This window comes from Haliotis cracherodii, unplaced genomic scaffold (genome assembly GCF_022045235.1).
Source record: "Haliotis cracherodii isolate W230 unplaced genomic scaffold, xgHalCrac1.p SCAF_9, whole genome shotgun sequence".
In the NCBI taxonomy this organism is placed as follows: domain Eukaryota; kingdom Metazoa; phylum Mollusca; class Gastropoda; order Lepetellida; family Haliotidae; genus Haliotis; species Haliotis cracherodii.
In genome coordinates, this window is record NW_027266343.1 from 57,080,507 (window position 1) to 57,099,580 (window position 19,074).

General features: G+C 38.3%; 1 protein-coding gene across 1 annotated transcript in view; it reads right to left on the minus strand.

The window, feature by feature from the left end:
* Nucleotides 1–19,074, minus strand: part of LOC139453286 (vitamin D3 receptor B-like) — a 48,355-nt gene that overhangs the window by 20,524 nt on the left and 8,757 nt on the right. The window contains exon 2 of the mRNA XM_071234928.1: nt 6,371–6,580. Coding sequence (XP_071091029.1) covers nt 6,371–6,580 — 210 coding nt within the window. The remainder of the gene's footprint in view (nt 1–6,370; nt 6,581–19,074) is intronic.

Sequence of the window (19,074 nt, forward strand, 5' to 3'; positions counted from 1 at the left end):
TGTTATTAAAACGTGTTTATTGTATATCTGGACTTGTGTTTGTAATATCATGAATATATTTTAATAGATTTTTTCAAAATTTCATTTTATATTGTTTTCATTAAGTTATGTGAAATCGTGTGAGAAGAGATACAGCAACCACGGTCAGATTACCGCTTTTGACGCATTGAAGCGAACTTTAGTTGCTAGAGAAAGGATACATATATTAAAAATGCCATACTTTGACTCGTTAAAAGTCATATTTATGGCAATTTGGCTAATATATGTCAACATAACGTTTTCCCAATCGAAATACATGTAGCACGGGAAGTCCCTAGGGTGACTGGTCAAATTGTACCATGCGTAAAAATATCCTGCAACAGCAATCACCAGTACCAAAATGCTACACTTGTGGTCCTTATAATTTTAAATACATATATAGTAAAAGCTGCAACTAAGGTAACACAATATTGGAATATATTATTCCTGATAAAAGAATAATTTCAGATACAATTTCTTCGACCATTGCATCAAAATCCTTTGACGTTGTATCACTGGTGGAGCACATTAATTATTTTCTGGTGTTTGAACTTTGAATTGTTTTTAAGGAAAGATAGAGAAAGTTCCACTTTGAAGTTGAACAACTTCAGTAGTATTGTTATTATAAAATAATTATGACTGTTCCAAAATCATGAAAGGTTCAATCTTGACATGCTTTAAGTCTTGTTTTTTTATCATTGCGTATCGAGATACGTATCGTATTGTGACCAGAATATCGAGATGCGTATCGTATCGTGACCTTCCTGTATCGTTGCAGCCCTACTTTTAACAGTATTACAGTTATATCGCGGCCCTCTAATGGAAGAAAGAGTCACTCATAGAATAATGCTTGTTGGGCTCCCTTAATGTCTCTTCTGGTGTTCTGATGTATCTGGTGAAACAGTCTGACTTCCACCTGCCCAATGTTAATCCATTGATCTCCCACACTGGTGCTACCAGCTGTAGTTGCTGCACCAATGTGGAATGAATGTCCAGAATAAGCACTGGATTCTAACCTGCCCTAGTGAGCGCAATGTTCAGCCGGGACAAGAAGACAGTTCTAAAGTACTCACGGAAATGAAAAAAAACTGTTTTTTCGACCTCAGATCTTTAATCATTGCAGTTAATATACGAAATATGTAAATATTCAAACAACTAAATTAGTACTAATTGGGCCGTGGCACAAATACAGCGTATCAAATGTTTTTATGCCTTTTTACACGTAAAAGTGTGTAAAAATGTGAATAAAACAGACTATTGTGAAACAGGGCATAACCTGGTGTAAGTAGATCAAGGTGACCTGACACCATGACGACAGGTGAGAACAGGTACATAATGCCTATAGTCTGTTTCTGCTATGTCAATTTGGACTTTATTTTTGAATGTTGAAAGTGCCGACAAATTACCTCCTGTAAAGTACTTTTTGTATTGTTCACTGAGATTAAACTAGCAAATCCAGACTAGTACTTTTCGAGTTGTTTTGTTATTTCGTATTTACAGCTACGTAACACTTTGTGTTGATTTTTAAATTGAGAAAAACAGGTTTTTTTCATTTCCGTGAGTACTTTAGTAGCAGCTCTAGAGTTGATTCCACGAAAGAGGATCACTGGAGTCTTGCTTGGTTCAACTTCCTAACTTGAAGCCATGTCATAAGGGTCATGTAAGGACACACAGTCTTAGATGTAGCAAACAACGCTAGTTGCACACCCTTTGAAGGGATCTGTTTGGAAGCTTTTAAGGTTAGGATGCACTTATCATGCTTATGTTGTGTCTGTTCAAATTACACAGCGCTCACTGTTAGATGTACATCTGGATCAAACGATGAGGCACAAGTAAATTCTCCACGACGGAGAAATCCAAAATGGGCAGTTATGCACATACATTGCATAGACAGATGGTTGAAATATCCAAACACATCTGCTCGTAACTGAGCCACAAGTTTACATAAACGTTGTAAGGAATATGCAAGCGCTGCTTTGTAGATGTTGACTGAATTTTCTTGTAACCTCTTAATAAAGTCTGTTGCCTGTGTACAGCTCCTGAAGATACATCATCAAAAAGGGTCTTGATACCAGCTTGGAGGTACATGAACTCGACACCGGCCAGATAAATCCACTGTGTGCACCACTCTGCGGAATTCACCATGTGGAACGGAGATAGAGAATCAGCAAGTTCATTGTGTATTCCAGGCACATGTTGAGCTAACAGAACAAAATTATTCTAGCTGCCATCCAAGTCAGTGTTTCATCAAAGCCATAATCTTCCTGTATTGTTGATCGACCTTCTTAATAATAAACACAGTGGCCTGGTTGTAGCAATGAAATAGCGCTCATCTCTGTGCCAACTAATGTCCACAAAGTTTAGCAGCAACCATGATAGGATACAGCTCCATAAATGCCCTGGATTCGTACTCCAGGAATTGTAACGTCTGATGGCCATTTCTCTGCAAACCAGGCCCCATTGAATATGTTGAAGTATCCACCATGGCCAACCGTCAGTATATCGGTTCAAGTATGAGGCGGATGTCACTTCAACGTCATGAAATACTGCTATGCCATTCCACTGTGAGAGGAAAGTGTTCCACATGCACAAGTCGATTCGACGGTCTTGAGACAGCTGAATATGATGATGCAGTTGGCTACTTTGGTTGATAAGTCAGTAAGGTAGGACACAAAAGATCTCGGGGGGATCACACGACAAGCAAATTTTAGGTGTACCCTGCGGGTATGGAATTGGAAACTGGTGCGTTGCGCCGGACCTGGGCCGTGCCGACCTGCAAGAATAGGGATACCCTGCGTGTAGAGAGACAGATTATATTAAATTGAGGATAGGTGTACCCTGTGGGTATGGAATTGGAAACTGGTGGCTGCGCCGGACCAGGGCCATGCAGGCCTGCGAGAATAGGGATACCCTGCGGGTATGGGGGTGTAAAGGGAGCAGATTATATTAAATTTAAGGATAGGTGTACCCTGCGGGTATGGAATTGGAAACTGGTGGCTGCGCCGGACCAGGGCTGTGCCGGCCTGCGAGAACAGGGATACCCTGCGGGTATAGGGGTGTACAGGGATCAGATTATTATGGAAGTACCCTGCAGGTATGGAATTTGAAACTGGTGCCTGCGCCAGACCAGGGCCGTGTCGGCCTACGAGAATAAGGATACCCTGCGGGTACAGGGGTGAAAAGGGGACAGATTATTACGGAATTGAAGGATAGGTGTACCCTGTGGGTATGGAATTGGAAATTGGTGGCTGCGCCAGACTAGGGCCTTGCCAGCCTGCAAGAATGTGGATACCCTGCGGGTATAGGTTGAAAAGGGGACAGATTATTACGGAGTTTAAGGATAGGTGTACCCTGCGGGTATCGAATTGGAAACTGGTGGCTGCGCCGGACCAGGGCCGTGTCGGCCTACGAGAAGGGCATACCCTGCGGGTACAGAGGTGTAAAGGGATCAGATTAATACGGCGTTGAAGGATAGGTGTACCCTGCGGGTATGGAATTGGAGACTGGTGGCTGCGTCATTGGAGACTGGTAGCTGCGCCGGCCTGCGAGAATAGGGATACCCTGCAGGTATGGAATTGGAAACTGTTGGCTGAGCTGTACCAGATAAGTAAGGAAGGGACTGACTCGCTGTCATGAGGTGCTGATTGAATATTCCCTTCAGCGACACCTAGAGGACTGACTCTATACATGCTGTATGGTGGCATCCCGACGGGTCCAATCACTAACCCTTGTGACATATGTTTTACTGCTTAGTGACGACACCTGGGGCCTTGCACGCTGACAGGTTGTTCCTAAATTCAACAGTGTCTTGGGAAGAGAATGTAGCATGGGGGAAATCATCCCTTGTCCATAGTCTCTGATCAGGTATATCCCACCTAATGCCTTCCTCAGAAAAGGCTGTTCATCCATAAGTTGAAAGTCTGTCCATCAAATCTGACACTGTGTCTAAATTTCCTGATTTGGCAGAAGAAGCAAGGCTAGATTGACATATTACCTTGTATCTCTTTTAAGAGTTGATGAAATTTGTGTATGTGTGGCCGTGAATCCCATGGCACATCCCTGTTTAGCTGTCTGGGAAATCTCTACTTGCTCTGTGGCTTGTCTTGACTCCTCTGTCACTGGTGGTGGTAAATGTACTTGTATGAGGTTGTAATTGTTGTCCCAAGTTGATGACGATAGACTGCAATCGGAGATCTCCCTTTGTAATGAAAACACTGTCACTGTGTTTTCTGTAACACCAGCAGAATTAACAGAGCAAAATCCTGTGAATTGTCTCTCTGTAGCGGCACGTCACTGCCTTGATCTTGACTGACTGAGCGGGTTGAGAGATCATAGTGGTGGCGACCGTGCTGTTGGTGCCTGTCATCACCCTTATATTTCAATGTAGAGCTGCATTAATGTCCGTCTGGACCAGAAGGTAGGCACACTGACACCCATGTCTGGCAGCCGTTGTCGAATATCAGCAGCTGTAAAAATGAGAGCTTCTGTTAACATTCCTGTGAGAGGACAACCACGACCACGACCGTTGCCATTGTTGTTTTCATGCAGGTCAGAGGTCGTATCCTGGTTAACCCTTCGTGTTGATTGCGATCTGGCTTTAAATGTTGTCTGTCAGCCATTGTTACGATAGCAACGAACAGTTGTACTGCATAACACAACAGGATGGCAAAGGATTGTGTAGATTTCCTTGAATGACCGTGATTCGTAATGACAGCTGAGAAAACAATGGAGACAAGCTGAACGACATTCAGGCTCTTGTTGTTAATATAGAAAAACAAAATGACGTCACATCCGTAGTACTGCGCATGCCCGGAGAAAAATATATTGCATTCTGGGATAGAAAATAGTAACTTGTTACAGAGAAGAAATGTGATTGTTCACAGACGATTCTGAATGATAAATGACAACTGGAAATAAATGGAAAAGCCTTACGTAGGTGACAAATATATACATCTGTTGTGTAGACATCAATGTTAATAATAGGTGAAAGGCTATGTTGATCACTGTACATACAAAAATATAAAATTAACATATAGCCAAAAATGTAATAGCAAAGATTTTTTACAAGCAGATAATTTCCTTAATAAATGTTGGCTTCATCTATCACACAAGAGTCTCAGTGTCACAGCAGTAATCTTCTGGTTGGCTGGTGTTGAAAGAGTTAATCGTTGCCCATGATGCCAAAAAAGCAGCGTCTTTCATGCATTTCCATCCATGACATGAATATTGTTATATTGCTATTTGTGCACAAGCTGAGTGCCAGGGATAATTCAAATGTTCTTGAAAGATTTAGTTGTTTTACTTTTGTTACTCCAGAATAGTTTTTTTTATACCTACCTAACTTTTTGGACAAAATTCAATTAAAAAATTCTAAGAGGCTTTTTTTTCTTTCTTTTATTTGAATTGGCCTACCTCACTTTTGAAATGAGTTTGAAATCCATAAACCAAGAAATAAGAACGTGTCGCCTTATGGGACCTGTACATATTTAAATAATGGAGTTATGACAGAGCTACAGACCACCAAGCAAACCCGAGAAAAATTCCTGGAAGTGGTAGACATTAATCCTTGTGAAGAAACCAACATGCAAATGTAGAGTGAGTGAGTGTGGTATTACCCATCTACCACGATATGAAATACTAACGAATACGTATCACAAATGCTTGGAAAATACTGGTGTATTGCATTTTTCAAAATCATCCACATTTTCATCTTTTCTGCAAAGTTTACAAGTCGAATCCAAATTATTATAGACAGAAATTAGCACCTGATAATTGCAAAATGAAAATCAGGCCATAACCTATCAGGTCACTAAAACAAAACAGACATTTTCGGCACAGTCGACACCAGGAGTTACATCCAACTAGCCCACATCTCACTGAACAGGAATTCTGGGCGAACAGCCTTTGAAATTCACACTAGTCTCTGATAACTAAATCGTCACGATATGGCTGAAATATCGCCAATGTGACATAGAGCATTAACTCACTCACTCTGATAACTAAATTGTGTTGAGGACAAGTAAAAATCTGGTCATGGTAGTTCACAGACTAGTAGCATTTGAGGGCAATAATTCTGAACCAGTTCTCAATGCTTCAATTGTGCTACAAATTGGAACTGAATAAAACTGACACAAAATGTAAACATAGTAAACATATTTGTCTTGATTAAGAAGAACTTGCTACAAACTCTGAGGACAAGTGAAATAAAGTATCCACATGTCCTGTGGACGAGTCTTAAAGAAAATAAAATCCTAAGGCTGGGACAACACAACACGTCCATCCTTATTTGTCTGGCACAAGCTGACTTGTAACGCTGTTTGATTCAAGTCTACTCCTGCTTCAGTGACCTTACCTTGTCTTTCAGAGCATTTCTCCTGAAAAATGCTTTACAAGACTCGCAGGTGATGGCATTGAAGTTGTAGCCAAGCGCCTTGTCCCCACAAACTCCACACAGCTTGTCGTCTTTCAGTTTCATTCGCTTCCTGCAAGACGGACCGTCATCTTGGTAGGCCAACTCATAGCTGCTTCCATTTGGGTTGTCCATGGAACTCTCACTTGGAGTCTGTAATGTGAATTAGAAAGACACTGCTATTAAAAAATAGGAAGAAAAAGACACTGCCAGCGTTCCCGCTGTCCTTGTGGACTGGCAACGCTAAATATTACCAGTCCCCACTAATTTTTGTCAGTCACAACTGGCCCAGTCAACAAATAAAAAAATGTATGAAAATTATTTGGTTTTAATTCTTTCAACACCATTTTGAGTGCAAAGATGTCATCTCTGAAGTAACTTTGTTAGATCTATACATCATTCACACAAACTTCAGTCACAAAAGACGAAGTCGCTACAAATGGACAAGCTGACTTTGTTGAAAAAATGTACAATATGAATATCACTGATGTTTTGTTCAACAACAACGATTTATAAGGTACTTTATTTGCCAGTCCACATGGACTGGAAGTCACATGATTACCGGCCCAAGCCTAGTTTTACCGGTAAAAAACTGGTAATTACCAGTAAACGGGAACGCTGACTGCTGTCATCATGATTATAACCTGTCACCATTGGGGATGCCCCGATTCACCAATACATTGGTGCATAGGTAATATTCTCAGACGATACGATACGATACGATACGCGGTACACACTTTATCTATTGAATCAAATGCATCGATTCATATTTGAATCCTGTAACAATTCATTTTTAATCCTGTTTCGTTTCACACATGGACCCACTCATTCATATTTAATTCATTTCATTTTATGGGCACATCTAACGTATTTCGCGAACAGGGAAGTTGCTATTTTTGGCATCTTAAAGTTAAATGTTTGATTTTGCATGTGTTTGTGACGGGTGCCACCGGTGGAGCAGGATATGCTCACCTATTCGTGAACACCTGGTATCATTACTTTTTGATAGTGATTCATTAACACATGCTCATGATATAGTTGGAATTGTACAATAGACTCGGCTTTAGACAGAGATTTCTATTGGATATGGAAAGGGTTTTGTCGCTTTAATTAGATCGGTGGATGATATAATACATATAAAATCTTGGCCTTGTTTGGGTCCTTATAAATATTATGATTCTAAAATCTGACAGCAGCATTTCAATGCCATTTTTATTCTCAAAGCAATCTTCCTGTCAGCAGTATAACAAACAGCCTGTCATTTTGATAAAAAAAAATCTGAATTTTATGGGCTTTTTAAGGTCAGCGAATCTGTAAACAGACCCCCAAGATTGAAAGGCCTTATCTTTGACTGACCCTGGCTGTTAGAAACACCAAATGAACAAGACATTTCGCACCATATATTGTCGACAGGATAAAAGCAAACAATATAACCGTATCTGTTGGGGTTATTTACAGATATATATGCAAATATGAAATGTCAGGTAGGTACTGTTTTCAGTGGGTACAAACATGGTGTCATCCTTGTCTATCGACGACCTAGTGAAAATTGACTATAGGGTATCGAGACAAATTACTTGGATAATTGTTTTCATTTTCAAAATAATAGTCTAAGATGACGAAAATCAGTATCTAACAGGGGCATAGCTGAGGCCCTTTACATGAGTAGGCAAACACATATAAACTGCAAAGCAATTTTCAAGAGGACGCTAGCCGAGTCAGGGCCCAGGAATAAACAAACATGACGTCCGATAGACTGGAGTAGCTTTACTTTAATAAAGGGCAACTACTCTTGGAGGCAGACCAATAGGTGGGGTGAGGTGAAATGGGGTTTAACGTTGCGTCCAAGATTATTGCACTTATCATGCTTATATAGCGACGTGCATGCACGTGTGTGTGTGGCTGCCTGTACTAGTCCGGAATGATGCCGATTAATAGTGCTAGCCCACTCAGACACAGTATACTGACGCTGAGTCAACCAGTCCTTGTTTTAGCCCCTAAATGCCGAGCGCCAGACAGGGTAACAACAAGTAACATCTTTTGGTATGACCTCCCCGGGGATCGAAGCCCGATAGTATACCACAAAATGTGAACACTGACACAGTTGAAGAAGTGTATGTGGGCAACTGATGTTTTCTTCTATATGGTCTTAACACCACTGTCAAACAAACAGTTTCAATGGGAACACTGTTGACTGTTGTAAGTGTCAAACTGACCTTGAGACATAACATATTAATGCACACATTCCAGGAACACGCGCTGTGTGAATGCACAGATGAATACAAGTCTATGATATAATTTAAATTAAGAATGAAGCAAGGCCACTTTATAAAAAAAAAAGGTTTGACGTCAGTGGAGAGCTAGTAACACAGCTGTTGCTTTAATGCAATGCAAACCTGTCGGCAGAGCTGATGGATGCAGTGGGAATACAGCTGGGCTTTTATATAAAACAACCGACTGAATTGGCTTTTTGGTTTTTTGAACATTAATGCAAAATTATTAAACTGGTTCTTGTTTAGAAAGCATATATTTTACTTGCTTTACGGATCTGCCGACTTCATTTTGTTAAATGGAAAAAAAAAACAAGATTGAAAGGAAGGCAAATTCAGATATCTTGGGTTTTTTTCCATTTAACAAAATGAAGTCTGCAGATCCGTCAAGCAAGTAAAATATACTTGAAGTGTGCCCTACCATGCTGAAGAGGCGATCACGATTATGTGTTTGGATGTTTAATATCTTGTATTAGGAATAAATACTATGTATCTAGCTTGCCAGGGCTTGCTAATGTTAATTCGTAATTCAGGATATATATTTACCATCCCAAACCACACTCGTCTGATGATCTCCATTGATGTTCACGAAGGTCGAGTCGTAGGTGGTAGATGACCAACAACCCAGTATACATGCTCTGCCTACCTAACAAGATCTACGTTGCATGTTTCAGAGTTTCAAGAAAGATTAGAATAGAAGTTATTTATGATTCATAGTGTAAAAATTGTAATGTAGTGTAATGTAGATTTATCGAGTATTTATATGCGCTTTAAAAAACCCAACACATCGTATCTCTTCAGGTGAATAAACAGGTATAACAAACTTGGTCAATAAAAGTATGAAATTTGATATAAAACATCACTAAACATGATTATTTACCATTTAAAATGCATTTCCTGCTCTCAAAGGCATTGTTTTTATATGCAGAGATTAAGATTACCATGTGTATTTTCTCGTAAAATAAGCCAGAAATAGCAATCAGCTGTGCACACGTTTCCTCCCAATCTACCGGTGATTCAGTTAAAACATACCCAGCGATACCATTTTTAAGAAATTTGATGCAATGGTCTGAAGAAATTGTATCTGAAATTATTATTTTATCAGGAATAATATATTCCAAAATCAAAATATATTGCAAACATTGGTCCTGATAAACAACAATTATTTTTTTTTATTACCAGATATTATACATATAGGATTAAATTGCATACTTCAGTTCGGATTTGTTGACAGGTATTTCCGGTGTTACGTGATTGCGGTGATCAGCTGATAATGTTCTCTGAGATGGGAGAAAACATTGTGTCATTTGAAAACTTGAGTTTATTGAAAATGTTCGTAAATTTTGGGAGCCATGCTTTACCGCAAGCTATAACCGAGTTAGCGCTATAGTGAAGAGCGCAATAACGAGGGAACACTGTAATACAAATACAGAACTTATCATGTTCACCCTAGCATGTTGAGAGCTACAAGAATATATTGTTCACAAAATGGAGTCATCTTCCCTGAAATTAGAATAGGGCATAACTGTATATAGTCTTTGACTAGCATGAGGTCAGTCTGTTCTGATCTCAGAATAACGTATTTGTTTACAAACAAGAAAAAGTCCGGACAAATGATATGCAAATTAGCCTGTGACAGCAGTGAAATACAAAGTCATCACTGCGCCAGAGTGTGCAACCACTCGTCTGTTGGGGCACGATGACACACTATCAGTCAGTCAGTCAGGTCAAAACTTGTACATACCCAGTCTTTATCAGTCAAAAAATCTGACAAACTCTAAAAAAAACACTCAAAACCTATCTCTTCGAGAGAGTCTTTGACTAGATCAATCATGGTCTAAGCGTATTTAAGCAGTTGCTAATTGAAAAAAGCACTTTACAGCGTTAGAAATTTGCACTAGTCCTGTAGTCCTTGCCAAACTGCCCAATAGTTAAGGTATCATAAGGACTAGTAGAAATTGGCCCTTTTTAAGGGTTTTGCTATATGTTATAATTATAAGGATTAGTGGACGAAAACTGTTAGTTTCTACCGCTGCTTTATAATTCTTAATTTAATTAATTTAATTTCAAATTGACATCGTGAGGAACTATACACCATCAGTGTGTGATGACACACTGTTAAGCAAGTCACCGAATGTGACCACATTTTGTCGCCTCTTACACCCAGCTCAGGTGAATCATATTACCAGGATGACATACATGTAATACTACCATTACAACTACTGTACACTTAAAGATTAGTGAACTTCACTCGGCATCCATCGCCTTCAGCAATGAATCATCATTCACACCAATAGGTGGCATATGTCAACAACCGTCTTCCAGCGTTAGAAATTGGCACTAGTCCTGTAGTCCTTGCCAAACTGCCCACTGGTAAAGGTATCACAAAGACTAGTAGAAATTTGCCCTTTTTAAGGGTTTGGCTTTGTGTTATCATTATAAGAACTCGTGGCCGAAAACTGTTAGTTTCTAACCTTATCTTCACACCTCCGCATGTTTATTGAAAGAAACATCCAAAGGATCTCGTTTAGTAAGGCCATCAATATTATTTTATGCGTTTCTCATTTCCAACTTCTACAAGCAAGGTGGGCGAAATAAAATATAAAAAATTGTAAATCTTACATTAGATGGTATATTCATATATTTATCCTATCTCACACTACATGTATTTCTTCCTGCTTTTGATCCTGATGTGCTCACATGGAAATGTGCTTAAACAAAGTTTCCAGCTTGTAAAAAAATATTTCACCCGAACACATCCCACATCAAGACAGTGACCATACACACAAATGGGTAACCAAATGGAGCCCAGCCAAAACATAACTCTGGAATTCCAGCCTAAACTTTTATTGTCAGTTAACTCCCTTGCCTCAGGGAGATGACTGGTTATCAGAATGCAGAAGACTAATTAACCTAGAGAAGTAACTCTATATGAGAGGTGCACGTGTACAATTTTGTGAAAAATAAGTCACAACACAACACAACAAGAAGAGATAAAAGCATTTGATTAATGAAGGCAAATAACCTAAAGAATAATTAAGCATCATTTGTACAAAGACGGTTGCGAAGTTGTAAACCATAATTAATGTATAGGATAGTATTCTTTTGTTGCTCGTTAGATATTTCATCAGAACGGAGGAGCTTGATTAGTGTATTGATGCCTTGGGTTAAACCTTGGAAATATTTTATTCTGAGCGATTCATAACATGGACAGATAAGCATAAAATGGTATTCGTTTTCAATAAATGTGGAGCAAAAAGGACAAAAACGCATACTTTTTGAAACTGAGGAAAAACGACCCGTATTACATACTAAATTGTTCAAACCTCATCTAAAAAGTGTAAAAAACACTCTAAGTTTTCTGTCTGTTATTTCTGTTAAGTACTGTTCTGGAGATAAGCAGGATTTAAATGTTTTATAAAGGTCGTATCTTGAACTATTTTCCAATGTAGCACTCCATTCTTGGATAAACATATCAGATGCAACTTGTTTAAATACACTGAGAAATGCTGTCTTATCTCTAACACCTTGGTAAATCCAAACATATCCAAATCCATGAAGAAATAAAAGTTGTCTGATTTTAGTGACCCATGATATATATAACCAACATTGTCGCGGTATTTCAGCATTTCATAACATTTACGTGGAATACGATCAGGTGACATTTCTATAATCTTTAACCAATATTTTAGACCGCGTACATAAGAACAGATATATAAGGGATGTCTTCCACATTAACCTTACACCATACAATTAGGGGTAGATTTGCCAACATTTAAGAATCCTTTACAAGCAGTTAAGTGAATTTTTTCCAAGATGTGATATTTTTCGAGACCCCAAATCTCTGAACCATATAACAGAGTTGGAAAAATGACACCAAGGTATTTATAAGTTTTTTCAATATTAATTTGTTGCCCATTTATATACCATTTTTCCCTGGATGCAAGAGGACCCCCCTTTCTAAAAACAACAAGTTTCGTTTTATCTGTATTAACAGTCAGTTTCCAGGAGATGGTATACTGAAACAATATGTCTATTTGTGTTTGAAGCCCATTTACAGTATCAGAAATTAGTATAACATCGTCTGCGAAAAGTAATATTAGCAATTCATACATATCTGGATAAAGTTGGACACCGTGTTTTCCGTTTTGTTGGATTTCAAAGGACAATTCGTAGATAAAGAAAGAGAAAAGGAGAGGGCTTAAAATGCAGCCTTGTTTCACACCGATAGTGCAATCAAAGTAATCAGTGACACCATTTTTGTGACGAACACATGATTTGACATTTGCATATATCATGTATATAGATTTTAACATTTATACATTTTACCCCCAACGCCCGTTTTTCTCAAAGAATCCCAAAGTTTACAACGATTAACGCTATCAAAAGCTTTTTTTTAAGTCCACAAATACAACATACAGTTTTCGTTTCCGGCATCCAAGATATTTTTGTACAATAGAATAAAGTGTAAAAATATGGTCGATAGGTGAATATGATCGTCTTAAGCCTGCCTGATTTTCTGGAATTTTATCATAAACATTAGACCAGAGCGTTAAATGCTTGGTTAAAACTATAGCAAAAACTTTACCTAAAAAACTTGTCAATGAAATTGCTCTATAATTATCAGGATCGCTTGTATCACCCTTCTTAAATAGAGGAACAATGATAGATTTTGACCAAATTGACGGAAATATACCTTTGTTGAATATGTCGTTAAAGACAGAATGCAAAAATGGAACAGTTATGTGTTTGGAACTCCTCAGCATATCCGCTAAGATATTGTCAGGGCCTGGAGATTTTCCAGGTTTAAGTGAGTCAATAGCATCGAGAATTTCCTTTCTTGTTATTTCGGACTCAAGAATGTCAAACTCAACATCTGATGGGTTATAAACAGCAATATCGTCATGCTCATTTTCAATAACATCATGGAACATAAGATCATTACCAAACACATGCTTAAAATGAGTCAGCCACTCTGTGCCTGTGATATTATTCTGAACAGATGATGGACTGCGTAGAGAATTAATTTCTCTCCAGAACCGTTTTGTGTTTGATAATGAGGCATTTAGACGATTTAATTTGGTAAGTTTAAGGGATTTTAAATAGCTTTTACATTTTGTTTTATATTTGTTGCGTAACTGACAATAAGTTTTCCTATCAGATTCAGATCTATTTTTACGGAACTTTCTTAGCGCTCGTCTTGCTAATCTCCTATGTTCTCTACACTCGCTGATTAAATTGAAAATATATTTACGTGGTTTATTTCCAAGAACTGTTTTTTTCATACACTGCCCTGACTCAAGTAGTAGATTTATAAAAAGATCAACTGCATCGTTTATGTTAGTGTTGAGCGTAGTCAGAAGAGTCTGTGAAGTTTCAGCCAAACGATCACTAAGACAGTGTACAAATTCATCTTTATGCAATTCATTCCATACAAACCTATCTGCCGAGTTAGTGCTATTACATTGTGCAAATCTATTGTGTTTTCTCGTGGAAATGAACGACTCAGCTCAAGAGGGCAGTGGTCCGAGTCAAGACTCTCGCCAACTGTAAGGTTATAAACAAACTCGTAGAAATCAGATGAGGCAATAAAATAATCAATAATACTACTACCATTACCACTAATGAATGTATATTCACCATTCATGTCGCCATTAACTCTGCCATTTAGTATGAATAAGTTGAAAACATAGCAGAAATTAATTAGAAATCGTCCAAACTTATTAATAACAATGTCAAGCGAAGACTGTCGTGATATACATGCATCTACAATGTCAACTTCAGGGAAAATATCGGGATCATTTGTGGTCGATTCTTGATCAACTAAATTATTTTCACAACCTGTTCTAGAGATCAAATCTCCGCAAAGAAGCACAGTGTAATCAGAGAGACGGTCTGCTCTATCAAGAAAGAATTCATCGAATTTATCATATATGTTAATATTTTGATGTTGGTCATAGTATGTAGAATTTCTGGTGGTATGTACAAGGTGCAAAACAAAACATCTTCTGGCGTTCCAAAGAGGTTTTTCTTCAATATAATTGACAAGAAATTATCAATACCCGAATTACTATTAAATACATTACAAAACTGAGCAAACTCATTTCTAATGGCAAAACAAACACCACCACATTTTCTCCCACGACCGGACAGCTTTACCGCCGGGGAGTAGAAGACTTTAAAACCAGGTAACCAATCGAAGTCGACTGAGTCAAGAAACGTTTCAAATAAACAAATAATGTCAAATGTTTCCAATTACGAATTAAACTTGTCATTTGACAGCTTGCTAAACAACCCATGAACATTCCAGCATAAAAAACGAGAAAAACGATTGTCAATTTCATTTTGGCTATTGACATCGGTGTACAGTGAATCTGTATCCTCTGAGAAAGTGGCCGTGGCCCGGCCAACATCTCAGGCAGTCTGATTCCGAGCATTTGACCTGGTATTACGACGTCGAGTCGCCGTGTCGGACATAGTCACTCGATCTGGTATGGGCTCGGTTACAAGCCGCCCATTTTTAAAGTAGCCTCGCATACCGGTGCCCTTTAAGTCCTTGATTTGCTGTCGCTGCCGGTTAGTCAAATCATTTGCAACGCCATAACCAGCATATCTCAGTTTGGGTCTCGCACTCAAGATCAGGATTTTATCGTCACTCTCGCGTACTTTCGCGATCATTGGACGGGGTTTATCAGCGGCTTGGGGCGTCTTGCCGAGTCGATGGGCTCTGATCAGGTCCTTGGGTGACCAAGTTTTATCGGTGACACACTGGTTGAAAATATTCACCATCCTTTTTTTACACTGTACGGTATTCTCGTCTCCCTCAGAAATCCCATGGATACTCACATTGTCTCGTCTACTGAAGGCATCGAGCTTATCAATTTCGTTATCCGTAGAAGTGACTTTATTTTCGATTTGCTCAAGTTTCTCATTTGTGCGTCGATATCAGAGACAATTACATCTTGATAAACTTTAATGTCACTCACAATAGTTTGAAGCTTTAAGAACTTACTTTCAAGGTTGCTGCACTTGCTGTTCACGTTTTGGATCTCATCCCTAAGTGCTTTGATATCACTCGACAAGTCTTTTTTTACACTTGATTTAGAATCCAAAAGATCCTGATTGCTTGGGGGTCCAGGATTTAGCTCGACGTCACCAGACATGATCAGCAAAAGGGGGACAAATAGCCTATACACCGGTCCTTCTTTTTGTAAACCGAAGTTGTCAATTACAGTTGTCAGTATCACGGGGCTCGTGCACTTCGTGGCCAAGTGGTGCATGGACAATACAGGTATGTCAACAAGCTGACACGTTTGATTAAATGTTGTGACGTCACACAAGTAACGAATATCGATTCCATCGAAAATATATTGATATAATGAGAGTTCAAATGCAAAAACTGCACAGATCCCACTCGCGTTTGGTCCCCGTCCACAAATTGTTGCACCTTTGATGACTGGAGTGAATCTATGTGCTTCATGATTAAAATGTGCTATTTGTTTGGTCATTAATGTACTCCATACATTATTACCTCCATACAGCTTGCTTCTATGTTTGGGTTGATCCATTTAATTTAGGTCGCAATATGGCTGAAATAATGTTGCATTTTAACTCACTCACCCATTTAATTAAAGACAACAGGCAGGGGATTAGATGTGCACTGAACTGTGAACTATCCTGTTAGTGAGAGGAAGCCTGTCCTAACCACTAAGGCTGTTACAATTCACTCGCGTATTCGATAAGAAATGTATCCATTCAAGAATTGAATTCGTTATTCGTGGCCACTGTAATCGAATTGTTATGAATATGTAATCATGTGCATTTACATACCCTGTACCTAAAAATACATAAGAACATATTATATGCATAGATTTCATCAAAGTCAACACTCTTATAATATTTAATTTCACACTATTGTGGTCATTGGTCATTGTCTCAACCTCAAGTATTCCCAGTGAAAAAAAGGGGGCACGGGTGGCCCAGTCGCCGTGCAGAATTGCGTCCCTTGGGCACGCCAGAAACCTATGATTGTGGGTTCGAATCCCGGTTCGCCCTGATTATGTTTCTAGGTTTGTCAGCACCATACCTGTGCTCATGGGTTTCACCAAAGTAGTAAACCTCTGAGACCTGCATCACTTCAGGCTTTCCTCCCAGATTAAGCTGTCAGACACGCTGCGATATAACTGGAATACTGTTAAAAGCAGCGTTAAACCCAACTCACTCATCCAGTGAAAAGAATGATCGTATGACCAGCAGGAAACCTCCGAATGAGGATGCCGATGTTGCATCCCATTTCGTAGGCCTGTAAACGTGTTTAAAGATGGTTGTACATGATAATCCTGAAACACGTTCTTCATACACTACAAACCATTTCACAATATTGATTTACAGATTGTATGTTTTAAAATATGTATAGAACAATGTTTAAAGATGAACGTAGATGTGAACCATTAAATATGTTAATTAAATCAATAACCAAATTCATATAACTGATTTTAAATGAATATGTTTCATAATGTGTCTTGCAATGTATTTTATTGTGTATCATATTTGTATATGTATAATGTGTATATATGCATAAATGAATAAATGCATACCGTATTTGACGTAATAAGCGCCCCGCTCTAGTAAGCGCCCACGGCAATAATAACATATTGGCTAGTGAACTATCCCTATTAGCACCCCTTCCGATTGATCAATGTACACAAGACTTATTTATTCGTGTATAATACGCACTAGTGTGTTATATGCACCATTAATTATGGGCAATTAGATTCTGGAGAAATATATCTGTCGTATATAAACATTTCAGGCTGTCAGCATAAACCACGAAATTTATCTTTCAACTCCAAAAGTCCACCAAAATAATATTCTAATAAGAGCCCATTTCTAATTTTGAGAGCGCCCTGGGCGCTTATTACGTCGAATACGGTACCTAATCACTCTGCCATCAAGCCAATTAGCTGCTCTTTCACGCTCAAGACACTGGCTATTTATTTATTATATTAAAAAGTTAATTAATTCTATATGATAAATAGAATCCCACCCTCATGTCTTTTTATATCAAATATATCAACACAAGTTGATCAAAATGTTTCTAATTCTTAATTAACATTCAAATCTTTAATGCAACATGAACGAAACAACATTAATGACAATTTGCAATATTTCTGAGTAGACACCGTAAATCTGGAAAGTTTAGCACCATGAAATTACCAGTAATGGAATTTGTTAACAATAGCCTTAGTTGCAGCTGGAAAGTTTTGCAACACCCTGTTAAGATTATCAAAGACAAAAGGTACTTTTACACATGTTGCAATTAAGGAAACAGAATGTTGGGGATTAAGTATTTAAATCATGTACTGACTGGTTCTAAACCTATAAAAACACACAGCCACACAACCTCACAAAATCTCCATTTAGCCACCCCCACCTCCACCACACACACCTTCTGCATGGCATATTTCAAAATTTCTAATTTGTTCTCCAAAATGAGGTAAGCAGCCCTAAAAGCCCCTCTAGGTTGACTCACCTTTTCAGAGTTCACTTTTCGACCAATCACTAAATGGCCCTACAAGATTCTACAAGATATTGCCTTTTCTCAAATCTACCCTGCACACAAAATTAGTCCGGTAATTAAAGGTTTATTTTTCATGAAGGTTCAACAAAATTGACGGAAAAGGTTTTTTAACACATTTCACTGCCTTGATAGGTCTACTTTAAAAAAAAAAATAGTTTACCAAAATTTGACATGGGGAAACACCCAAAATAGGTCAAATCCAAGATGGCCGCCATCAGTACAAACGAAAATCGAAAAATTTAAAAAAAAAAGAATCAATCAAAATCTAAACATGGCTGATGACTCTATTTAAAATCAACTTCATAGGATCCAGACAGGGGAATATATATATAACAATTTTGAAGTGAAATCTTACACAGAAATAAATTACGGCTGCCCGAAATGTGAAAAAAATGCAATTGTTCCATATCAGACTACAAAATACTTAACACGGGCTTATAAAGAGGATATAACCCTGCAATACTACAGTTTACAAGTCAAACTTACTATCAATTTAAATGTCTAAAGTTCAAGACAGTCTTTATAATCATACTCATATACCATGTATACTGGACATGAAGAGACGATTATTCAGTAATGTCAGAAAAGTCATGACTTGGTCCATTTGAACATGTCATCTCTTTGCATTGTCCACATGCTGAGGTACATTGTAGACAAAAATATTCTGCATGAGCATGTGTTTTCATCACACTTTCCAGTGCAATTGTATCTGATTATTTTCAACAGAAATTTAGGAGTGACAGCTTGGTGCCTTGTGATTGGTTTCAATATAGTGCCCTTGTTGCTCTTTTGAAGCG